General features: G+C 44.2%; 1 protein-coding gene across 4 annotated transcripts in view; it reads right to left on the bottom strand.

Annotated features, from left to right (window-relative positions):
* Positions 1-26,164, bottom strand: part of BMPR1A (bone morphogenetic protein receptor type 1A) — a 66,454-nt gene extending 40,290 nt beyond the window's left edge. For 2 of the 4 annotated variants that reach the window (XM_065407101.1, XM_065407102.1), the window contains exons 1-2: positions 7,275-7,432; positions 1,245-1,347 (exon numbers count right to left, since the gene is read on the bottom strand). In XM_065407101.1, coding sequence (XP_065263173.1) covers positions 1,245-1,347; positions 7,275-7,420 — 249 coding nt within the window. In that variant the 5' untranslated portion in view covers positions 7,421-7,432. Of the gene's footprint in view, positions 1-1,244; positions 1,348-7,274; positions 7,438-26,097 lie in introns of those variants that run through there. The other 2 variants (XM_065407099.1, XM_065407100.1) reach the window with 2 other exon arrangements.
* Positions 26,165-26,446: the final 282 nt, after the last annotated feature.

Below are 26,446 nucleotides of genomic sequence, written 5' to 3'. Positions count from 1 at the left end.
GTTCAAGTACCCAGACCTGGTATGGATAACAGAAGCCCTGAGCTGAAACTGCAGGGAAGTCCTGTTAAGCTCTGGAGCATGCCCATGCTCAACCCTGCATATCACACGCACATGTGTATATATATTGTATCCAGTAATTAGCTGCACAATATGAAATTTAATGTAAATATCACATATTTCAAAATAACAGTTGAGTGACAAAGGAATTTTCTTCAGACCCAGTAGAGCATTAACATGGCAGAAGTTAGCTTTTCAAAATTTATATTTAAATTATATATTACACACCACAACTCAAGAGACTAGTGAGTTTGTGTGTCCATTCCAAGACTCTTTAAAGAGTCCTTATTTTCAGAACATGGTTGCTCAGGAGATTTGGAAAAATCAGGCCCCTTTAAAGGTGTCTCAAATTGGACCCCTAGAAATAGAGCGGGGTGACCAACCTGTGGCGCCGGAGCCACATGCGGCTCTTCAGAAGTTAATATGCGGCTCCTTGTATAGGCACCGACTCCGGGGCTGGAGCTACAGACGCCAAATTTCCAATGTGCTGGGAGGTACTCACTGCTCAACTCCTGGCTCTGCACAGGCCCTGCCCCCACTCCACCCCTTCCTGCCCCCTCCCCTGAGCCTGCCGTACCCTCGCTCCTCCCCCTCTCCCCGCCGAGCCTCCATGCCACAAAACAGCTGATCGGGAGGTGCAGGGAGGGAGGGGGAGGCGCTGATTGGCAGGGCAGCCGGTGGGCGGGAGGCACTGGGAGTAAGGGGGGGGGAGAGAAGAGCTGATGGGGGGGCTGCTGACATATTACTGTGGCTCTTTGGCAATATACATTGGTAAATTCTGGCTCCTTCACAGGCTCAGGTTGGCCACCCCGGAAATAAAGGCTCCCAAAGATACTAGTCACCTTTGAAAATATTGGCCCACAGACTGTTTCCTTTTTCACCCCCGTAGACAAAACAAAATTTTCAGCTCAGCCCTCCTCTCTTCTGCCCCCTTTGAATGTGTGTTTCATGTACTTACTTTGCTGCCAATCCTGAAACAGACAGGATGTGTGTGTGCAGTCAACTGCAGGACTGGGGTCTTGATTTGTCAACAGCATAGCATCATCCACCATAGTAAAGGGCAATATGCAAAATCCCTACTGTAATGGTTGTGCTCTGCATAGATTTAACTGCTCACAGCTACCCTGCATAATCTCCATCATGTTCCCTTTAAGGACAATTTTAAAAATAAATGAACTTGTTTGTACCTTGCACTGAAAATCTGAACCTTCATACTTCATGCAACCTGAAGCAAGGATGGGTTCTCCATGTTCATCTTCTTCAACAATGGCAAAGCAATGCCCGTTAGTTCTGGAAAAACACATCATTCCAATTCACCAATTGCTGTGCAAAGTAAACTGGCAATCAACCTATTTATGAAAATTAGTATGTGCACCCTACAATGTTTCTTGTCCTAATATAAACTGATCACCAGAGTGTGGGTGAGACTAAAGGAAATGAGGTACACAGAGTTGGTTTTTTGTCTGAACTAAAATCAGAGGGTACCCATATGAAGACACTGGTCAAGATACATATTTTTTCAATATAAACCTCAAGTTTAGAAGCTAGTAAAAGGCTCCTAACCTTCACCCATGAGGCAAAAAGGTCCCAGGTCAGCATTTCCCATTGGGTAAACATGTCGTTGAGAACTGAATTGTCAATCTCCCAATTCATGATTCACAGAAAAATGTCTGCTCCGGCAGTCCATTAGGGAGTTTTGCAGCCTTGGTAAATATGCTGCTTCTACCTCTCATTGAGGTGGAGTATTGAAGTCGATGGGAGAGCGCTCTCCCATTGACTTAGTGCATCTTTACCAGACCCGCTAAATCAGCGCCGCTGCATCAATGGCAGCGGCACCAATTTAGCACAGTAGTTAAGACAAGCCCCAGAATCTCCTTGAGAGTGGTACCTGCAAAGGAACCAGAAGGTGGTTTGTGGGTAGGAGTTACCAGAAACTCAATCTGCTAGCTGCCATGAATATTCTCTAATACATATTTATCTGTAATTAGGGTCCTCCAGTTTTTGGCAAATTAGATACGGTGGCCTCCAAATATCAGAGGAGAGGAATGACGTGACATCAGTAAAGAAACATGGGTTTCGACAGTCCTGTCAAAAGAAAAACTCTTTGCCTGGAGTTAAGAGTACAGTGTGGCAGTAGATGTTGCAGAGGCTAGGTTCCTGGTTCTATAAGCCTTCTGTCTCTTGCTTGCTGACTCCTGAGGACATTGGTGGTAAAAATGTTGAGGAGGAATGTAATGGGGTATACAAACCACACACTGGGCAAAAGGGGTTAAGGCACTGCTCTGGGCACGGCCACTGCTCTGGGCACAGCTACATCTGTCAGAAATGCTCCAACTGGAAAAGGAGTTAAAAGGCAGAGGAGCAGCTTATTTGGTAGCAGATCAGGGAAGACAGCAGACCTGCAACTCCAGCAGAGAAGAGCTGAGGGAAAGGCAGAATCTCTCCCCTGCCAAAAGGTTCCTCCCTGAGGACCTGCTACAAAGAATCTGAGAGGGAAGGTTTTTCCCTCTCCCTCTCATATGGACTCTGAGTTTTGTTAATTCCCCCTTGGACTACCCCTAGCAAGGGAAAGCCCTAGGACTGATCAGGCCCAGGAGGGTGGGCCATACCACAGGAGGATGCAGTTGCTGCCCAGGAGAGGAAGAGAGCTACCACGCCACACACAACCACCAGAAGGTGCCTCGTGGTGAGAGGACACCCTTCACACCGCCTTAGCCCAGACAGCGACTTTGGGACAATCTCAGGTGGTAATAGGAAGTGGCCCACGGAGAGCAGCCTCAGGCTCTCATACCACTGACAGATCTCAAAGGACCTTGAACAGGAGCCCAGTGAAGTGGAGAGCCTGGACTCCCCTACCAAGAACACCCCTGAAAGTCACAGGCCTAAGCTCTGACCACTAGGTAATGCTACCCTACCAACCAGTAACAATGGTTGCATCTCAAGGCAAGCAGGTGGGATGGTCAGGTCCTTCCACCAACTGGATGACTCTAGGATCCACTGGGGAACAGAGAGTAATCTGCCTAGCCCATGCTTGCTTGGTTTGTAAACCATTCAAAGCCATCCCTTTGACCTTGGAGATGTGATCTGGCATCTTGCACTACAAAGATTCAAGCTGATATCCACCCCAGCAATTGAAGACAATCTCTTACTGTTATTTGGGGACTGCCCTGAATCTTTGAGATGAAATTCACTAGTATGGGAAATCTGTCATAAGGGAGATATGCTCTGCCTGTCACTGCACATAGAGGAGCTCCTATGAAGTCTGGACTCTGTAGTGGAGTCAAAGCAGACTTTTCGAGGTTGATTTGAAGGTCCCGACTCTGAAACAGAACACGTTATCTTTAATGATGCCTACACTTCCTGATATGATGTACCCTGATCAACCACTCATCGAGGTATGGGAAAATGATTATAACCAAACAATGTAGCAACTACTGCCAGAATCTTTGAGAATATCCTTAGGGCTGGAGATAGGCCAAAAGAGAGCATCCTGTATTGGTCAAGAAACCTCTTGTGTGAAGGGTGAAGAGTGACATGAAAATATGCATCTTGTAAGTCAGGAGTTGCAAACCAGTCTCCTAACTCTAACGAGAGAATTATTGCTGCAAGGGTCACCATCCTGAATTTCTGCTATTTTACATATCTGTTTAGAAACCTGAAGTCTAAAATTGACCTTCAGCCTCCATTCTTTTTGGGAATCAGGAAGTACTTTGAATAGAATCCCCTTTCCCTGTGCTGTACAGGAACTAAATCCATTGCTCGTAAATGTAGAAGTGAGGCCATCTCTTGCACCAGCTATTGATTGTAAGAGGGGTCCCTGAAGAGGGACAGGGAGGGGGAAAGGGTAGGAGGGATAGATTTGAAATGGATAGTGTAACCAGATGTTATGGTTTCCAAAACCCATTTGTCAGATGTTATATTCTCCCATTCAGCCTGAAAATGGGAGAGGTGGCATCTGAAAGGAGAGAGAATGGTAAGATATTGTAGCTGTAAAACCTTGTTGACTGGATGGTTGATACTCTTGACCAAGCCAGAAAAACTATCGCTTGGAGGATGTGGATGGCTGATTAAATGTAGCTGAAGGAGGAATTTTTTTTTTTTTGTATCTTGGTCTCTTAGACCAGGGTTCAGACAGTCCATGATACACTGATACGGGATTGGGTATGTGCTTCATGCCATCCGAGATCTACTAAATCCCCTCTTATTTACAGGGGTATAAATCCCTAGGGATTGCAGTGTGGCTCTTGAGTTCAAGCGTGGAGAGATCTATCAGTCAAGTCTGCAGAGAGCTTGCAACCATCAAAATGGAGGTCTTCTACGGTTCTCTGAACCTCTCTTGGGAAGCCCGACAGCTCCAGCGAAGAAGCTGTTCTAATTACCATGGCACTGCAAAGAGACTATGCTGCAGTATCCGAAGTGTCCAAGGAGGCCTAGAGCAATGTCTTTGCCAGGAGTTAACCATCTTGTGCAATGGCCTTAAACTGGTCAAGATATTCCTCTGATGGGTGGTCAATTAAGGAATAAAATTTGTTGCAATTTAAATAGTCGTATTGGGCCATGAGTGCATGATGGTTTACTATGCTGAATTGAAGTGTGGCTGAAGCATAGGATTTGAGACCAACAATCGAGCCTCTTGGGGTCCTTACTGTACAGGGTGGACTTTGAGTTATGTTATCTGCCTCACCAATTTATTTACCTACAAAGACCCAAATTCAGGGTTATCTGTCCATGTAGAAGCTGATAAAAATCACTAACATAACGCATAAATGGGAGCTCTATGCATAGCACTGCTATATGACCTGGCTTTTAAGCAGTACAGGGAATATAACTCCCTCAACACAGGTTTCAACAGGCAGGAAAAAAAAATCTGTTAAACTTTTTAAAAGTACTTGCAATTTAAGTGTATCTACTGAATTAATAGCCTTGGATCTCAATAGTTTATGCTTTAACAAAAAGACAATTCACATTTAAATTTTACAGATATGCTTGTGCACAGTGGGGATAGAAGGTAGAATCTGTATATTTTTGAGTATTTTACCATAAACATACTGCTCAAATAAAATGCATAAGTGCTGTTAAATTCTCCAGTAGTAGCAATAGTATATGATAATAGTTCCATATGCACTGGTTATAGACCAGTGAAGGAAAAATGCTGCAAGGATTATATTAAAAACCAACACCAGAGGGCGATAAAAAGCAACAAAATTTCTGATAGTATAAAGGAATTTAAAACCAAAATCATAATCCTTACCTCTAGTTTAGTGTCTTCTAAATTTAAAAGTTATAAAACTGAAAGTTGTGTATCATTTGTTCCAAAGATATGAAATTCCCTCAGAGATCTAGATAAACTGTTTCAGATGCAAGAGGCTGTAGCTATAAGGACATTTCCCCTATTATTTATATCTTAATACATTTAATAACACAGTGATGACTAATAATACTTTGCAGCTTCTGTGGAAGGCCCTCAAGGAATTTTACAAACAATGATTTTAACATCACAATTCCTATACAATACAGATGAGGATTATTCTTTCAATTTTAGAAATAAGGAGAGTGAGTCTCAGAGAAGCTAGATGACTTGCCCAATGGGACAAAAAAAGGCTGTGGAAGAGTAAAAAAATATTACCTAGATTCTCTTGACCACCATATTCCTGGCTGGATTCTTAGTATATGGTGACTTTCTAAAATATGGGAAGCCTCTGACACATTTATAAAAATGGGTATATGCACATTTTAATATCTGTATCAAAATGAAGGGGCAAACTGTATAAAAAAGTAATAATATAAAAATATACATTGTTATGTATCTCTGAAGTGTAATGTAAAATTATTCCAAAATTCCAACTGTATCAAAATGAAGGGGACTATCAAGGGAAAAGGGAGTGAGAGAAGGACCTCAAATGTCTCTGTTGGTTGGGGAGAGGGTGTTAAGGAGAAGAAACACAGATGGCGTAAGGAAGACTGAAATAAAGGAGAAGAAAAGAAAGATGGGAAACTGCAAAACAATTTTTAAATCATTACTCAAAACCACCACAAAAACCTAAGTAAGTTCAAGCTACAATTCCATCTTGGGGCTCTGGTGACATGAACAACTACTTAAGCTTTGCTCTTGTGGCCTATCACCACCAGACTTCTTCAGTGCAATTAGAGATATATTTTAATAGCTGGGGGGAGCACTGGGCTGATTCTCCAGGCGATTATGCCACTGTGTGTATAAACAGAGCAAAGTGAACTTAGGCTGGCTGGAAATAGCTGGTGGAGAATTCTTCCTCTACACAGCTCTACACTAGCAGAAAGCTGGAGAAGGCAGCGCTGTCACTTTGTGCCAGACTCCCCATTCAGCATTAGTGGATGGAGGGAACATGGTTTGGTGGTAGGACATGGGTAAGACGAGGAGGGGAGCAACACCTCTGTTACAGCCACTTCCTTCACTGTCATGCCAGTAGTGCGAATTAGGGCTGTTGCTGTTCAGCCTAACTTGCATAAAGGCCAAGTGAACCTGAAAAAAGGAACTACGGCCTGAGATCTGCCAACATCACTTTATTCGACAAGAATCACAGCCATTATTACCAAACATTAACATTCAATATTTATACTTTATATTCTGTTTACTAAAACATTTTCTTCAATTCACCAGATGTGTAATTAATGCAAAAAACTATCTTAATGGAACTTAAACCTATTGAAGTTAAAAGGCTATCTCTGTTCTTCCTCACAAACTCTTCTAGACCTTTGATTCAGCGGTTCTCTTTGGGATTTTCTCGTTCCAATCTATCCTTATTACTGCTACTGATGCATATGTAATACGAAAAAACTTGAATTTAGTGATTACATAACAGGGATAATATGACATTTTGAGCACTAGTTGTATCAATATACAAGAAAATTTACATGAAACATTACCGAGAGATTTACATTTTGGCCATGTATTACCTATTGTAGCTTCAACTGGATAAGTTTTTTATAATTTTGCCCTAAAGACAGTGTTGTTGGGACAAAAGGACTGGTTGTTACTACTCCCTAAATAGTTCCACTTCTGTGATTGGAGAAATCATGAATGCACACACTATCCTGAGAGCAGTTTTGTATCCTTTTAGGGAAAAGATTCTATAGAAACAAGTAAATCTAATCAAATAGCTTGACAAAGCTCTAACGATAACATTAGAGAGAGAGAACCAAACTTTCCCAAACTTCTATATCTTGTGCACACTACTTACATGCATGTGTTATTAATAGCATCATCCGGACAATGTCCTGAACAGTAGCACTGTAGAAAAGGTAAGGTGTCCTCTGGAGCCAATGTTACTCCATTTGCCTGTTTCTTCTGGTCAGGATTTGTCTTCATTCCTGTGCCATGGAGCATGCTGTCTAGATTTTGCCCTGTGTAAAAACATAAAAAGATTTTTTCCATATATGCTCTTCTTTTGCAACTAGATGAAGATATTCATCTACAGTGAAATGCAAAGTACTAGCAAATGGTAATACAAATTGGTTTGAGGATTATACAGTACACAGACGAAAGAAAATTTATTTTAATAGGAATTGTGGGTTAGCTCCATATTACTGAGATAAACTAGTTATTAGTGGAATTCTGAAACATACCGATCAACCAGCAGATCTCTTATTTATGGTGTGTATATTTTGTGCCATTTACAATCAATGTAAACAGAAGAAGGATACCTTTCACTTGTAAAAACTCATGTGCAATGGAAGAGTGAAAATATATGAATTCTCTTTCTAAGCAAGCCCTTTTCATTCACATATGTTTTTAGAACCAACGTACTGGCGGCTTGAGAACCACACCAAGACAATTGCTTTGTGGGGGAGCTAAAGGTACTTAACCTGTAAGTTTTTCTTCTCTTTAGTCATTTCACTGGATTTCCACACTTGCGTCTTTATTTTCCAACTGAGAACTCTGCAGGACTAAAATAATCTTTGTTCTCAATCAACTGAAATGCAACTTGCACATCCACAATGCTTAAATATATTGTCAGTGAGCTTAAGTAATGCTCCAAGTAGTCCTCAACTTCTCTGGGCTAAAAAATGACTGAACAATAGTTTTTCCAGGCTCAGGTCACTGGAGTGCCAGTGAGAGTGGAGGTGGTGGCATAAACAGATCGAGCTGACCTCCCACCATCGTGGAGCATCAGGAGTGGAGCTACCAGGTCCATTCCCCTAGCAGCTACCTCAGCAGGCATACCTCTTGTACTTCACTGGTTGACAGACTCTCTCTGCTTCCCTTCCACTTCCTGCCCACACCTATGCTACCAAAATTAACGTCCCCATTAGGAAATATCCCTATTCATACAAAGGGGCCAATGTGATCCTTAAATGTATAAACAGGGGCTTCTTGAGTAGGAGTAAAGAGGATCTATTACCCCTTTACTTGGTAGTGGTGTGACTGCTACTGGAATACTGTGCTCCGTTCTGGTGCCCACAAATCAAGAAGGACGTTGATAAAATTGGAGAGGCTTCAGAGAAGAGCCAAGAGAATGATTAAAGGATTGAAAAATATTCTTTAGAGCGAAAGACTCAAGGAGCTCAATCTATTTAGTTTAACAAAGAGAAGGCTAAAGGGTAATTGGATCATAGTCTATACCAGAGGGGGCAGGAGGGGTGTGGTGGGGGCTCAGGGCAGGGAGTGCAGGAGATGTGCAGGGTGCGAAAGAGGGCTCAGGGCAGGGAGTTGGGGTGTGGGGTGTAGGGGGGTGAGGGGTATGGCAGGGGGTTGGGATGCAGGGTGCAGCAGGGAGCTCAGGGCAGGGGGTTGGGGTTTGGGGTGCAGGAGGGGTGAGGGGTGCGGCAGGGGGCTCAGGGCAGGGAGTTGGGGTGCGGGGTGCAGGAGGGAGTGCGGGGTGTGGCAGAGGGTTGGGGTTCAGGCAGGGGGTTGGGGTGCAGCAGGGGGTTAGGGGTGCAGGCAGGGGGTTGGGTGCAGGAGGGATGTGGGATGCAGCAGGGGGCTCAGGGCAGGGGATTGGGGGGCGGGGTGCAGGAGGGCTTCGGGCTCTGGCCCGGAGCCACTTACCTAAAGCGGCTCCAGGGTGGCAGCGGCGCACACGGGGTCCAGGGCAGGCTGCCTGCCTGCCCTGGCCCCGGCCCTGCGCCGCTCCGTGAAGCAGCTGGAACCATGTCCCTGTGGCCCCTGGAGGAGGGGGGACGCAGGGCTCTGTGCGCTGCTTGCCGCTCCTCCAGGTACCTCCCCCGAAGCTCCCATTGGCCACGGTTCCCCGTTCCCGGCCAATGGGAGCTGCAGGGGGGCGGTGCCTGGAAACCAGGGCAACACATGGAGCCCTCTGCTCTCCCCCCGGCTGCAGGGACGTGATGCCAGCCGCTTCAGGGAGCGGCGCAGGGCTCGAGGGGGGCAATCCCGTGGGTGTAGTTTGCCCACCCCTGGCCTGGAGGTAGGCCGGGGGGCGCGCGGGCCGCAGGAAATAGCCCCGTGGGCCGCATGTTTGAGACCCCTGGTCTATATCTATCTATCTGGGGAACAAATTTGATAACAGGCTCTTCAATCTAGCAGACAAAGATATACCAAGGTCCAAAGTGTAATTAACCAAAGGGTTGGGGAGGATTCTCCATCACTGGCAATTTTAAAATCAAAATTAGACGTTTTTATCAAAGTTATGCTGTTGTTCAAACAGGAATTAAATTCAGGAAAGTTCTACACCCTGTGTTCTACAGGAGATAAGACTAGATGATCACAGTGGTTCTGTCTGGCTTTATAATCTATGAATCTCTCACCCTCTACTAATGTCCATGGCTCACATGTCCTCAGAGGGTGAACTGAGGTTTGCAGACATCACGTCCTGATCCAGTGAATCTTGCACTTTTGCCATGGAAGTTTGCAACAGTCTTGTGTTGGAAGCTTAAGATGCTGGAAAGGGAGTCCAGCATATATGACTGTGACTGAATCCACCCCCCTGTACTCACACCCTACACAACACTACAATAATCTTTGAACAGCATGTGCTTTGTCAGGTATCATTTGAAAGCTAATAAATTGCTGGTCAAAAATATCATGGTGAAATGTAGGTAGCAACATTATATGTAAATCATGACTGAAGTGTGTTTACCAGACAAGTCTGGGGAGTAGGTAAACCTGTTTCTCAAAGGACAAGCTGACGCCTCTGCTCAGGTGTCATCAAAGCTGATGTGCAATCACCTGTCAAGTAGCCATTCTTATGCAAAGAAGTGGGGAAGGAACAGATTGAGCTGCATTTTAGCAAACAGCAGCATGGAACCTTTCACCACCAGACTCCTTGTCTCTGACCTCCCAGTGGGAATGAACTTTATCTAGGGGTAACCATCAGGAAAATGTATTTCAAAGATGGACTGAACTATAAAAGTGAGGGGCAAAAACACTCCAAGGTATCTCTCCCGATCCATCTCTCTCTTTTACCTAAGATGACAAAAGCCACAGCCTTTGGGGGCAGATCCTGGCCTGAGAATTTGGTCAGCAATGTTACTGGGAACATGTTAAAGGACTTCATCTTGAACCAATTCTAGTTTCTTAAGTTTTAGTACTAGGAAACATTTTATCTTTATTTCTCTTGTAACCATTTCTGATTTTAATACCTTTTGGAGTGTGTTGGGGTCACCCTGCAAGTGGTAACCAGGGTTGGTGGAAACCAGAATGTGACTGGAGTGTGCTGGGCACGCTGCAATATACACAGATATTCACGGTGTGACCCGCATGCTGCCTGGCTGTTTGTGAGGAGTCCAGGTTAGGAGTTACAGCAGCAAAGCCAGGTTGCAAGACAAGGGTGACACCCCCCCCCTCACTGGTCTGGATTGCGCCCTGGAATGTCATAATGGCATCTTTAGAAAAATCCAGTTACAACTCAGTGGACAGAAATATGTCTTCTCAAAAAGCAGTATGACTTTTACTAAACTGTACACATTTATTTTGTCTTCAAATGTCAGTCCTGAACAGAAAAGTCCGTTAAAAGGGCCTATTTCACAGATTGATATGATTCCCTGTCAAATCCACCAAGACCTAACTTTATAGTAATAAGGACATCGTTCTAACATTTGTGGGGAAATAGAGCAGGGTGGCCTTCTTTCCGATAACCAAGATCCTGGGCCTGAAGACCCTGAAACATCTCCCCTAGAAATCTGCCATACTGAGGACTTTCGTGGGTAATGGGGCAGGCCTAAAAAAAAGCCTGAACCAAACTGCTCAATTAAGTTTGTAAGGCTATGCCCAGTCAAAAGCAGCAACAGAGGAGGGAAAAATACAGAGTTAGTTAAGGGCTAAAAGCTAAAGAAACCGCAAGGCTTTAGAAATATGATAACCGCAAGCTACGGAAATAACGTAAGATGCTCGATATTAAGAAATTGTTTTGCAGACAGTTAATCATCCTTGCTGCTATAGCTGTTTGCAAGAAAATTTTCCATAGTCCAGCTATCTGCAAACTAACCAATGATAGCTCTCCTTTAAGCGTCCCCTGGAAACCCCCCCCTTAAGCCTTTGCTGAAATCCCCCGGAAAATGACATAGTCCAAGTCTTGAGAAATGTACCCAAGCTAGGGCCGAGCACCACCCCTGCGGAAAACCACCAAGCGCCCCTCTACCCAAATAAACACCCACTCCTCGGAAATTAAGTCAGAGGGTAGGGAGGGGGGTGGGAGGACTGACCCCAACTCATGCTCCTTAGCTCGTGATCAGCTCGTGCTCAACCCTTGCCCAGCTTGTGATTTGTCCCCGAAGCTCGTGCTCAACCCTTGCTCAGCTTGTGATTTGCCCCCAATGACTTAATTCATGACGTATTGTTTGTACCCTGCTTGTGGTTTAATGGAATAAAAGCAGCCTGCGAGCTGTTGCCCGGGGTGCCAGTTCCTGAACTGCACCCTAAGCGCGTTTGGTATGTATTGCAATAAAGGCCTCAGGCTCTGAGTCTGTGAACTAAAATCACTGCGTGGGTGATTCTTTCCACGACACATTATATTTCATCCTCTTAAAACGGTATGCTAGATTAGTCCTTATATTTTACACAGCCACATGTGAGATGAAATACTTGTGAAACTTGATCTCATTTCTCTCATCACACAGACTTGCAGACTTCACCACCAGATTAGTATAGCATACTGAGTGTATTTTCCAGCTGCAACTATTTACTTTCAAGTAAGTAAAGAAAGTGTGTCTAGTTCAGACCTTACTAATAAAAAACAAACCCTGAAAACAATGGCAAAAAGTTACAGCAAAACTTCCCATGTCTTACATTATAATATTAATATTCGACTAGTCTCACCAATGTTCTTATGTTAGAAATATTTCAAATAAACACATGACTAAGAAAGGTGCTTGTAAATATAAATGAACGTTATGCTCAAGGCTCAGTGTGCTATGCAGCATGTTAGACTTAAGTGTGCACCAGGTACCATGATTTATGTGGCAAGTATCCTGAATTTATTCAGCACTGACACCTCCAATCTCTTTCCCTTCTATTTAACTCTGCTGTAGTTCCCTTCTTAACAAGTCTGAAACGTCATTTCAGTACCAGATTGCTGCTGATATAATGAATGTGGAAACAAAGTACTTAAGAGACACTACATAACTCTGATCGATTTAGAGAACAGACTATGTAGCTCCTCCTTTTAGTCTTCACTGAAAGAGGAAATCTCAGTAGAGGTGTTTTCTTGTTGCCTTTTATGTTTCTAGCTAGTTTAATCTTGTTTTGTGTCTTGGCCTTTCTAATTTTGTCCCTACATGCTTGTGTTTGTTTAGGTCAAATTACAAAGGATGAATATAGTTTCCACTTTTTGTAGGACTCTTTTTTGAGTTTCAGATCATTGAAGATCTACTGGTTAAGCCAGCGTGGTCTCTTGCCATACTTCCTACCTTCTCTACGCACTGGAATAGTTTGCTCTTGTGCACTTAATAATGTCTCTTTGAAAAACTGCCAACTCTCTTGAACCTTTTTGTCATCTTAGACTTGGTCCCCATGGGATCTTACCTACCAACTCCCTGAGTTTGCTAAAGTCTGCCTTCTTGAAATCCATTACCTTTATTGTGCAGTTTTCCATCTTACCATTCCTTACAATCATAAAATCTATCGTTTCATGATCACTTTCACCCAAGCTGCCTTCCACTTTCAAATTCTCAACCAGTTCCTCCCTATTTGTCAAAATCAAATTAGAAGAGCCTCTGCCCAGTTGCTTTCCCCACCTTCTGAAATAAAAAAAAATATGCACCAATGCATTCCAAGAACTTGTTGGATAATCTGTGTCCTGCTGTATTATTTTCCCAACAGACATCTGGGTAGTTGAAGTCCCCATCACCACCAAGTCCTGTTGTCACACACTGTACCATATGATAAATTTTGTACAAGTTATGCCTTGTGAGGTATCATTTGAAAACCTGGGTGGATAAAATCCAAGTTTAAAAAAAAAAATCATTGATTTTTTAAATTTAAATTGGATTTTTTTGATAAAATGCTTTTTGAGGAAAAAACCTATCTAACGATAGTTTTAATTAAGATACATTATAGCTCAAAGATATCTCATCATGGAATAGGGATTATAAATTCTAATTCTATAGTATGAGACAATATATTCATGTAATGTTTAAGAAAAGTTTTGTAAATGAGTTCCAATAGTTCATGGATTAGGGACCCAATCTTATGGAGTTCCAGGGGCTTCTGTATAGATTATTTAGGTTAAACTTTCTATCTACCGATGGGACTCAGTGCTCAGTCTAGAAGAGATCAGAGATGCTTAGTTTTTCAGTTCTCAAACTGTGGATTTATGTCTCCAGAGATAACATGCTTGTTAACAGCAAAACTGTTATATATAATATATAATATAATATAAATACTGTATAGAGGTGAGAAATAACAGACCTCAACCCTATTGTCCCTCTGCAAATTTGTGTACACAGAGTCAATGTCTTACCTCTCTCTAAAAGTGCAAAGTTTCAAAAAGTTCAATGAATAGAAGATTGTTGGGGGCGGAATAGATCTAAAATATTTCATTTAACTATTTTAGTTAAAAACAATTTTAACAAAAACAAACCGATTTTAAAAAACTTGAATGTTTAACTAAATTCAGAAATTCATATGCTTCTTTTGTTAAAATATTTTATGTTTGCTGTTGAAGAAAAAAATTCAGAATACATAACGCTGTTGTTTTAGTTAAATAAAACAATGTAAATGTCTGTCTGGTGATGTTCTCCTCCTAATACAGCATGGCAAGACAATCCTCCAAATATTAATGATTAACCTGCTGAATTGGAGATAGTTCACCTCCCAATGACTTCATAAATATCTGCTTCAATTACCTTTGGTAAATGAAATAACCAATCATTCATTTTCTGATACAGCAGTAAAACTAACCTGAAAAGTTTTCAAAATAAATCACTTTAAAAATGTATACTGTGTACCTTCTGAAAATGAAACCTACATCTATCTCTGAGTTGTGAAGAATATGTATTAAGGTTATAACAACCAACAAGAATGCCCTTTTATATAGAAATCCATGATTAAATCGAGTCTTTCTGACTAGTGATTTAAATCAAATCCAACCTGCGTCTGTCTATAATCAACACAGTTCTGCCACATGTAAGTGGGTTGAAGCTGTTGCGCAGTCAGTTTTCCTCCCATAAAGGCATTACTACAAGAAGTGCTGGAGTAATGAAGCAGCTCTGTGAAACGGGGTTCTTTCACTCTCCGCTACCAAGTTGGAAATGACTGTAATGATCAGATGGCAGCATTTATACCGTGTGGACACTTTGAGTACTACACTAGTGGTTCTCAAACTAGGGCCGCCGCTTGTTCAGGGAAAGCCCCGGGTGGGCCAGGTCAGGCCGGTTTGTTTACCTGCGGCGTCCGCAGGTTCGGCCGATCACGGCTCCCACTGACCGCGGTTCGCCGCTCCAGGCCAATGGGGGCTGCAGGAAGGGCGGCCAGCACGTCCCTCAGCCCGCGCCGCTTCCTGCAGCCCCCATTGGCCCGGAGCTGCCAAACCTGCGGATGCGGCAGGTAAACAAACCGGCCCGGCCCGCCAGGGGATTTCCCTGAACAAGCGGCAGTCCTAGTTTGAGAACCACTGTACTACACCACAATAAGGAACCTTGCTTCTGCCCTATCCTGCTATCGCAGCCTTAGTGGACAACATTCTTTAACAGCTGTGAGGAATGTTGTCAGGTAAGACCCAGAACTGAGAATCTGGGAAGACTATCTTTAAAGCAATTTGTAACCCCACCCCAAACCTTCCAGAGAAATTTTACTATGGGAAAAATGTATCATGCAAAATGAGAAGTGGAATAGTTTGATTTTGGTGAAGTTAGGGGGTGGAGAAGAAAAATGAGTTGTAAATCAGGCTTAGAAAAGAAACTGAGCTTCAGTTTTAATAGCTACTATGGACGGTCTAGGAGACCTCCAAAATACTCCTTTAAAGGTACATCTGTTTGCAAAGAGTTGCTTACCAATGACTTTTTAAAAAGGCATGTTTAGTGTAACAGTTCATACAAAACAACTTCATTACATATTTATGATTTCATAAAGTTCATAATTCAGCATGAGTTGCCATTTACTTATTTTGCTGTCTATAGAGATATGGGAAGTTCAAAGCTTGGCTGTACGCATCCTAATTGAGAGAGAAAATATCACAGTTTAGTAATATGTATTCTGGGACCTGGGCTTTGGGAAGTATGCAAACGTGAACTTTCTGGCAAGGAAGAAGGATTCACCTAACAAGAGAGTGGTCTGGCACAGAAATAACTATTTCTGATCCTCAGGAACTTTAGCATCAAATATATGTATTTGAAAGGAATCAATGACACCATACTAAAGACCTGCTACACAGTTGTGTCTGATCTAATTACAAGACAGAAAAAATTGACAAGGCAAGATGTTGTGTAGAGGGAAACTCGACACAAAATGCCTAAGAAACTTTCAGGATACCCTTTACTCCTGATAGTCAAAGAAGAAGCAGCAGGAACTGTGTCAGCACATCAGTCTTAAATTATGGTTTTATAAAAGATTCAAGCTTACACAGTTTAAACAGCTGGTTTGGCCAAATCATCTTTATTTCAGAACAGTGTATCCACATAGGGAGTTATACCAGTATAACTATGGTAGAATCATTATTCTGATATAGCTATGCTGGTCAATTGTAGACAAACGCTTAGAATCTAATCATCTAACTACTAAGAATAAAAAGGATCCCTTTCTTGTTGTTTTTAATTTTTTCTCTCCTGTTGCTCTGAACAGGAATAATACTCTGGGAAAACCTTCCTGCAGTTTCACAGGCCAGTTCCTACTGGCTGGCTGGGTCAGCCTTCAGAGATGTGGCCAAACCCAGCCCACCTTGATTGACAGGTTTGGTTTCTGCCTCCAAAGAACTGCAAGAAGTAGTAAGACCCATTGTAATGGGTCTGTGGACCTTCCCTGCGAACAACAGCTAGAGTGATTTTTTTATGAAGTTACTTTCATTTAAAGATTATTTTTGTATGTTGGGACACAGACTCTGAAAAGCATCTGCTACAACAAAACTGAAATCTACCAGTTTTCTACCTAATACCAAGGTTGAGGACAGCAATGATTTAACATACACCGTTATGTGGATTTTGCTTTAGAATATTTTAGGTAACGTGCATATATGTCAGCACTTTCCCTTTCAAAAACATCTTCAGCTTCTTGGAGTGTAAAGAAAGTGTCTTAAGCACTTCACTGCTTTCTCAAGCCTGACAAATTTAGAATAACATCCCCCTTCCAGTGACATCTCGTGTACCAAGCATGTGATCTCTGAAGACATTCATATGGATAGCTGCCCTGTTCTTTTGGAGCAAGGATCAGCAGATAAGAGTTAAACTGTAAACTTATTTCTTAAATTTTGTTTTAAAATTTAAATAGCCAAACTTAATTTTTTAATAGGCGAATAAAAAGAGAATGATGTTCTTCTGTGCAAAATTTCAGCAGAGGGCACATTTTTATAAACATAGGAGAATGAATGACAAAATACTACAGCACCTTTTCTAAAATCTTCAGTCCCTGCACTGTGAAATTATGGAACTAGGGTTCCATGTCTTTGGTAATCAAGCTGTTCTAATTAAGCCATATAGGAAATAGTTAATGTGCAAAAAAGGATGCCTGTCTTTAACAATCACATCAACAACTTCCTCTTTGGGGTTTCCATGCTTTAAACAGCACTGTAAGCTGAAATCTGCAGTGGTCAAAAGACACTCTCTCCCCAAGAACCCATGGGTTTATTTTTATAGTGGCAACTCCTGGATTCCTTGTCTAGTCAGACTAGTAAGGAGTCATGAATGGGAACAACGTGCCCAGGTAGAGGACACCTTGTAACTGAATTCTGAAAGGGAGGAAGAAAATGAGTACTCCTCTAATGGTGGGACTAACCTATCTAGAATTCTAGAGCGAACCTGAGTCTCCTCTACCACTGGAGCTGAAGAGATGACCTGTCACCATAGCAGTACTGGTAGATAGTGCTGAGCAGGGCTGGCCTTAGGGCCGGGCAAACTGGGCCCACACCTAGGGCGCCGCCAAAAGGGGCTCGGGGCTTCCCCTTGCTGGCTGTGGCGGGACTTCACTTGGCTGCAGAGTGGACTCCTCTCTGGCTCCTCTCCAGCGCTGGGTCCGCAGGCTTCTCCCTGATCCCGCCCTACTGGCCCCTCCCCTCTGCCCACTCACTCCTCAGCCAGCTGGCTGAGGGCTCCGGCTCCACCCCCCACCCCTCCCAGGAGCCCAGTCCATCACTGGCGGCGCAGCAGCCCGACCCAACCACCGCCTGGAGCGGAGCTTAGTCCCTCCGACCCTCCCTGCCTGCACCACTCAGTCTCTGGCAGGGGCAGGGCCCCGCAGGGCCAGGCCAGGGCCAGGAGAGAAACTTTCTCTCCATGTGACGTGACATGTGAGTGAGCTGGGGGGAGCCCGTGGGGCCGGGCAGGAGGTGAGGGGGGAGCCGGCAAGGTTGGGAACAGAGTGGGGGGAAGGAGGGAGGATACCCAGAGAAGCTGGGAAGGCGGGGGAGCTGGACTGGGCATTGAAGTCTGAATGTAGGGGGGGACAGGCGTGGAAGGGAAGGATGGAAACAGTGAGATTTCTTGCTTTATTTCTCTTTGTGCTGTTTAGCACTGGTGAATTGGTTCCTTTTCTTATAGGTAATGTGCATATATGTCAGCACTTTCCCTTTTAAAAACATCTTCAGCTTCTTGAAGTGTAAAGAAAGTGTCTTAATCACTTCACTGCTTTCTCAAGGCTGACAAATTTAGAATAACATCCGCCTTCCAGTGACATCTTGTGGCACCTCTTTACTTTTCAGGATTAGAGAGACATGCTATTTTAGGGAAAATGAAAGGCCATTTGGAAGGTGATGGCCCAGAGCGGTGGCAGGTAAGGGCCTGGATGAGGGCTGGACTCAGCTACTGGTATCAGCTATTTCTTTTTTGTCATTCAAATGGATTTTGGGTCATGGCTGACATCCCAGCCATCATGTAAAACGCTCCCCTGTGGCCTTCTGACATGCACACAGAGGTATCTCACCCCCAAGTCCCTATCCTAGGAGGGGAGGGAAGGGGAGGGGAAAGGAGGGGGAAGGCTGCAGGGTCATGTCCCACCTCCATGCAACCAGTGGCCTATACTTGCCACTGCCATGCTGGAGCCGCCACATTTATTTATTGACAAATAAAAAATGCAGAATTTTAAAATATTGTGCACAGAATTTTTAATTTTTTGGTGCGGAATTCCCTCAGGAATATGGGGTGCTGGGGAGCTGTGAGAAGGGCACAGGGCAGTGGGGGAGGGTCTGTGAGTGGGAGGACGCTGGCCATAGAGATCTGCTGTGGAGCTCTCTGGGAGAGGGGCCACTGGGCATGGGTGTTGCTGGGCATAAGGTGGTGGGGGGCACTGGGCAGGGGGGCGGTGGGGCAGGGCACACTGGCAGAGCAGGCCTGGGTTCAGGGCATGGGTGGGAGGGAAGTGCAGGGGTTGGGGTAAAGGCGGCACTGTGCAGAGGTGAGGGGCAAAGGGGGCACAATGCAGGGGTTAGTGGCAAAGGGGGCGCAGGACAGGGGTGCAGGGGTTGGGGAGCCCATAGGTGCCAGGGGAAATACCATGCCCACGGGGGTCGGGGCGTCAAAACACAAGTTCGCCCAGGGCATCATTTTCCGTAAGGCCGGCCTTGGTACTGAGGTATGGGGCACTCCAACAGCTGAGGAGAGTAACCGTGACTCAGGCTGCAAAGATACCATAAGATCACTCAGTACCAAAAATAACTTTGGCACAGAGTAAGTTGGTGCTGGGAGTATCTCCACTGTAGGGTTTGTCACTGGAGCCATAGAGGTCAGGGTCATCAGAACTGGGTCACAGGTGTTATGTAGACCACCTCTGCCTGAGATGGTAATGTGTGTATCTGGTGACCAGATTTTGAGCTGTGTCTGCATGGCAAATTTGGGCCATTAAATGCCTTTTGGCTGAGTAAAGTGAGATGTATACATCATTTTACTGTCCAGGGGTCCTGGGGAGGGTGATCTAGACCTGTGCTTACTATGGGAATGTTGTTCCTTCCTACTCCTTTCAGGTGACTAGGTGGAGGACTCAGTGCTCCTGCATGCTGAGACTCAACTTTGAGCTTCCAGGCTCTTCAAAGGAACCAAAACCTACATTGACAAAGGCTTGCAGAGCAACTGAGGAAGCCAGTTCAGACCAAGAAGGATCTTTTTTCTCTGGCTCTGAAGAGGCTTCTATTGAGCATTCCAAGATAAAGAGTTAAAGAGGGGTCTCTTGCCTTCTGTGTTCTCTTGGAGAAGGAGCAACAAATTGAGCATCTTTCAGGGACGTGTCCCTGTCCTAGGCACAAAAAGGCACTTATGAATGTCTGTAAAGCAGAAAGCTGCATCACAGGAAGAGCAAATTTTGAACCCCAGGGACTCGGTTTCAGTCATAGCAGCTAAACCTAGGTAACAAGGAAGTTCCTACTGTGACGGGTTTCCCTCAGGGCTGCCACCGGGAACTGGGTTACCACTGAGCCCCCAATCCACCAGCCTGGGCTTCCTCTCACACAGTACTGCTGTGACAAGTTACAAAGCCCTCCAGCCTGCACTTTCACCAGCATTCATACAGGTAGGGGCACACCCAGCTGCAGTTACAGGCATGCTCTCTGACCAGCCCCTGCATGGGAAGGTTACTCCCAGCTCCTCAGTACGCATCCCCTCTGGAATATAAAGCCAGCTTGCACAGGAAACTGTACAGCATAAACTCATAAAATTTGCCCCCTCCCTCAATGTGGAGAGGAATATGCAACAACCTTTTGCCCCTGAGTTATGATTCCCACACACTTCCCTCCAACTCACTTGTTTAGATAAAGCAAAAACAAGTTTATTAACTACAAAAGACAGATTTTAAGTGATTGTAAAGGATAGCAAACAGATTAAAGCAGATTACGTAGCAAATAAACAAAAATGCAAACTAAACTTAGTATACTAAATAGATTGAATATGAATAGCAGATTCATAGCAGAAGAATAACAGAGACTTGGTAGGATAACTCACATGACTGGAGTACCGTCATGGATGGATATACAGGTCTGTCTCATCTTACGCTGGGTTACGTTCCACAGTCAGCGCGTCAAGCAAAAACCACATATAGTCAAAATTACATTGAATGTAATGGCGGGCGGAATCGCCCGCACTACAGGAACAGTATTTAAATTGTAATTTTTCTCTTTTTCTTTGTTTTTGCCGACCGCGTAAAGCTGAATTCGCGCATGTTAAATGCGCGTAAGATGCGACAGACCTGTAAACTGTTCAGGAAGGACAGGCAGGGCAGAATAGGTAGGGGAGTTGCATTGTAGGTAAGAGAGCAGTATGACTGCTCAGAGCTCCAGTATGAAACTGCAGAAAAACCAGAGAGTCTCTGGATTAAGTTTAGAAGTGTGAGCAACAAGGGTGATGTCATGGTGGGAGTCTGCTAAAGACCACCAGACCAGGGGGATGAGGTGGACGAGGCTTTCTTCCAGCAACTAACAGAAGTTACTAGATCACAGGTCCTGGTTCTAATGGGGGATTCCAATCACCCTGATATCTGCTGGTAGAGCAATACAGCGGTGCACAGACAATCCAGGAAGTTTTTGGAAAGTGTAGGGGACAATTTCCTGGTGCAAGTGCTGGAGGAACCAACTAGGGGCAGAGCTTTTCCTGACCTGCTGCTCACAAACAGGGAAGAATTAGTAGGAGAAGCAAAAGTGGATGGGAACCTGGGAGGCAGTGACCATGAGATGGTTGAGTTCAGGATCCTGACACAAGGAAGAAAGGAGAGCATCAGAATACAGACCCTGGACTTCAGAAAAGCAGACTTTGACTCCCTCAGGGAACTGATGGGCAGGATCTCCTGGGAGAATAACATGAGGGGGAAAGGAGTCCAGGAGAGCTGGCTGTATTTTAAAGAATCCTTATTGAGGTTGCAGGAACAAACCATCCCAATGTGTAGAAAGAATAGTAAATATGGGAGGCGACCAGCTTGGCTTAACAGTGAAATCCTTGCTGATCTTAAACACAAAAAAGAAGCTTACAAGAAGTGGAAGATTGGACAAATGACCAGGAAGGTGTATAAAAATGTTGCTCAGGCATGCAGGAGTGAAATCAGGAAGGCCAAATCACACTTGGAGTTGCAGCTAGCAAGAGATGTTAAGAGTAACAAGAAGGGTTTCTTCAGGTATGTTAGCAACAAGAAGAAAGTCAAGGAAAGTGTGGACCCCTTACTGAATGAGGGAGGCAACCTAGTGATAGAGGATGTGGAAAAAGCGAAGGTACTTAATGCTTTTTTTGCCTCTGTCTTCATGAACAAGGTCAGCTCCCAGACTGCTGCACTGGGCAGCACAGGATGGGGAGGAGGTGACCAGCCCTTTGTGGAGAAAGAAGTGGTTGAGGACTATTTAGAAAAGCTGGATGAGCACAAGTCCATGGGGCCGGATGCGCTGCATCCGAGGGTGCTAAAGGAGTTGGCGGATGTGACTGCAGAGCCATTGGCCATTATCTTTGAAAACTCATGGCGATCACGGGAGGTCCGGATGACTGGAAAAAGGCTAATGTAGTGCCCATCTTTAAAAAAGGGAAGACGGAGGATCCAGGGAACTACAGGCCAGTCAGCCTCACCTCAGTCCCTGGAAAAAATCATGGAGCACGTCTCAAGGAATCAATTCTGAAGCACTTCGAGGAGAGGAAAGTGATCAGTAACAGTCAGCATGGATTCACCAAGGGCAAGTCATGCCTGACTAGCCTAATTGCCTTCTATGATGAGGTAACTGGCTCTGTGGATGAGGGGAAAGCAGTGGACGTGTTATTAGCAAAGCTTTCGATACAGTCTCCCACAGTATTCTTGCCAGCAAGTTAAAGAAGTATGGGCTGGATGAATGGACTATAAGGTGGATAGAAAGCTGGCTAGATCGTCGGGCTCAACGGGTAGTGATCAATGGCTCCATGTCTAGTTGGCAGCCGGTATCAAGTGGAGTGCCCAAGGGTCGGTCCTGGGGCCGGTTTTGTTCAATATCTTCATTAATGATCTAGAGGATGGCATGGACTGCAACCTCAGCAAGTTTGCAGATGACACTAAACTGGGAGGAGTGGTAGACACGCTGGAGGGTAGGGATAGGATACAGAGGGACCTAGACAAATTAGAGGATTAGGCCAAAAAAATCTGATGAGCTTCAACAAGGACAAGTGCAGAGTCCTGCACTTAGGACGGAAGAATCCCATGCACTGCTACAGACTAGGGACCGAATGGCTTGGCAGCAGTTCTTCAGAAAAGGACCATGGGGTTACAGTGGATGAGAAACTGGATATGAGTCAACAGTGTGCCCTTGTTGCCAAGAAGGCTAACGGCATTTTGGGCTGTATAAGTAGGGGCATTGCCAGCAGATTGAGGGACATGATCATTCCCCTCTATTTGACATTGGTGAGGCCTCATCTAAAGTACTGTGTCCAGTTTTGGGCTCCACACTACAAGGAGGATGTGGAAAAATTGGAAAGAGTCCAGCAGAGGGCAACAAAAATGATTAGGGGACTGGAGCACATGACTTATGAGGAGCGGCTGAGGGAACTGGGATTGTTTAGTCTGCAGAAGAGAAGAACGAGGGGGGATTTGATAGCTGCTTTCAACTACCTGAAAGGGGGTTCCAAAGACGATGGATCTAGACTGTTCTCAGTGGTACCAGATGACAGAACAAGGAATAATGGTCTCAAGTTGCAGTGGGGGAGGTTTAGGTTGGATATTAGGAAAAACGTTTTCACTAGGACGGTGGTGAAGCACTGGAATGGGTTACCTAGGGAGGTGGTGGAATCTCCTTCCTTAGAGGTTTTTAAGGTCAGGCTTGACAAAGCCCTGGCTGGGATGATTTAGTTGGGGATTGGTCCTGCTTTGAGCAGGGGGTTGGATTAGATGACCTCCTGAGGTCCCTTCCAACCCTGATATTCTATGATTCTCACCCTAAGAGATTATACAAGCAGGCTGCAGATTCTTAAGGGGCAAGCTGCACTTGGGAGTTCCAAGCTGTAAAGCCAGGTGTTTTATTCACAGGCTAAAAATCCCTTTAGCCTGGGTTCAGCACTTCCCCCAGTTCAGTCTTTGTTGCTCAGGTGTTTCCAGGAGTCTTCCTGGGTGGGGAGTGAAGAACATCAGATGATGTCACTCCCTGACCCATATAGCCTTTGCATATGGCGGGAACCCTTTGCTCCCAAAACTTGGTTCACAGACTGGTCCGTGGAAAAACACTGACATCCCAAGATGGCGTCCAGAGACATGTGGTCTCATCACATGTCCCTGCAGAGTCACAGCAGCCATCGCTCGGCGGCTGTCTGAAGCGCTCTCAGGAAGGTTCCCCAGGTGGGAGACAAGCCTCCCCCCAAGGCCCTCTGTTTTTTCCCCAATGGCCCACTGCCCTGAACAGGCCCTACCTTCCCCACCCACCCACCATCGAAAGTATCCTGTCCAGCGGGCACCACCCAGGTGCAACTACACCTGAAATACAGATACATAGTTAATATTCATAATCTCAGATACAAAAATGATACATGCATGCAAATAGGACAAGCATATTCAGCAAATCACAACCTCTCCGACGACACCCTACATGACTTATCTTGCATAAAATACATCATAATTATGTCATAATCACATCACAACAATGTGACTGCGAAGAACTTGGGGTGCGTGTCACGCCTACCACTAATAAAAAAAACCTGAAAAACCTATATTAACCTAACTATATAAAAGAGTAGCAAAGTCACAATGTGTGCAGAGAATCAGACAGGGGATCTGTCTCACCACCAAAGGAATTAAGAAGAAACTGAGGGACAGCAGAGACCTCTCTGCCCCTGATGCCTTCAGGTGGGACGGCACAGGGGCATCCAGGGCACACGCACCGGCCATCTTGTCTGACTTTCTGCACATTGCAGGCCACAGAACTTCACCCACCCACTCCTGTAATTGACCCCCTAACCTCTGGCTGAGTTACTGAAGTCCTCAAATCATGACTTGAAGACTTCAAGTTACAGAGAAGAGCCATCACTTGAAGAACTACAAAATAAATAATTTCCCCTTTACATCTAATTCCATCTTCGGAGGGCTCTTACTCTTGAAGAATAAGCAGCTCAAGTGACATCTAAAAATAAAACTGAGCCATCCATATGACATCAAGCAGTGATTGATGTGTGTCTGGCAAGAAGCTGCAAACCTGTTTACATAAATGCACTAAATAATAGCAGTCAAATTGTCTAGAGTCCTGTTAACTGCACAGCTGTTTGGCAAAGCTATGATCAATGCAGAGGTACTGGAGCAGTCTGTAAACTTAGGAAAGAACTCTACTCTACTTCGTCTGACATGCATCTGACGAAGTGGGTATTCACCCACGAAAGCTTATGCTCCAATACATCTGTTAGTCTTAAAGGTGCCACAGGACTCTCTGTTGCTTTTTACAGATCCAGATTAACACGGCTACCCCTCTGATACTTGACAACTGTACTCTGGTATGCCCTGTGTATGCTTGTGAACGCCTCTGCAACCATAAAACTACAATTTTCCAGGTTTTTGTTTTTGAATGAAAGCTCAAATACTGAAGAAACTGATGCTATAGGTGTCGTCCTCTCAACAGAAGATTTCTCCTTGCCCAGTAGTGGATGCACTTGTAGCACACATCTTCTCTTAGGTGTGCTCTTAAACATAATAGAAACACTGATGTACATGCATAGTACTTGATTTCCAAAATCTCACAGCTTGCGCAAATGAAAAGCAGTTTCCCCGCTACAATAAGGCCATAAACTACCACTCAATAAATATTTCTATGCTAAACTGCAACTTCCACACTTCAGCCATCAAGGTTGTAGTAACAGACCACTCAAAATAAGGGTTGTGAAGTGCTGAGAATAGAGTAGAAGCAGCCCTCCTGGTTCCCAGTCGTTTACATGTTCCCTTAGGCTAGGAAGCTTTTTCCGCAAGGAAAGCAGCAGGAAGATCCCGTTTACCACCACACCCTAGTTTCCCAAAACACTTGGAAGTACTAATTTGAAACTTTTAGGGTAAGTAGTGATGCACATACGTAATGAACTTAGCAAAAAGCTACTGCATATGTTCAGAACATGGATAGTCATCTGCAATTCTGGGTACTTCTTTGTACCATTTGAGGCTGACTGATCACTTGTCCATAGTAACATCTATACATACCTATGATATCAGACCCATAAAGAAAATACAAGTTATCCACATTTGTGTAAGGAAATATAAATAAAATCATCCCTTTTATGCAGACATGATACCAATCACCATTAGTGAGACCCACTCATGCACACTGAGAAAGATAGAAAAGATCTAACATTTAAATCAATTTACACACTTGTCACTAAATTTACTCCCTCACAATCTTCTAACACAAATGTGCAACTGATTAGCCACACAAACTTTACTCTTGTAAAAGAACAGTACTGTACATTCAGATATTTGAACAGGACCCATATCATAAAACCACTGGAATTTATAGCCACTCCAAATGAAAGATTATTAAAAAAACAATGAGATTTAAACAAATATGAATTTACCTTGAACATGAAGACTGATGAACAGATAGGCTCCCAGTAATCTGACGTATTCTTTCAGTTGAGTCATTGTTCACTTTTAATCCTTCCCGTGCACTGTCACCCTTAGCAACTGGCCCTGCTGCTTGACAAATTTTAAACTTGGTTTGTTCAGTGAAGCCTGATGAGATTTGGTGGCTGACAGTAGTGATGATTTAATAAAAATTCCAACTTGTCTCCTGAAAGAAAGTGAAATTAAGGTGTTTAGCAAAAGTTTAAAATTCCTCCAAGCCTTCTGAAACATTAAAAAAAAAGGAATGTTTTCAGTGGACAGAACATAACTAGCCTACTGAATACATTAAGATTAGCCCCA

Source organism: Emys orbicularis, chromosome 7 (genome assembly GCF_028017835.1).
Source record: "Emys orbicularis isolate rEmyOrb1 chromosome 7, rEmyOrb1.hap1, whole genome shotgun sequence".
NCBI classification, from domain to species: domain Eukaryota; kingdom Metazoa; phylum Chordata; order Testudines; family Emydidae; genus Emys; species Emys orbicularis.
The sequence above is the reverse complement of the archived record's forward strand: the minus strand, read 5'-3'. Positions and strand labels throughout refer to the sequence as shown.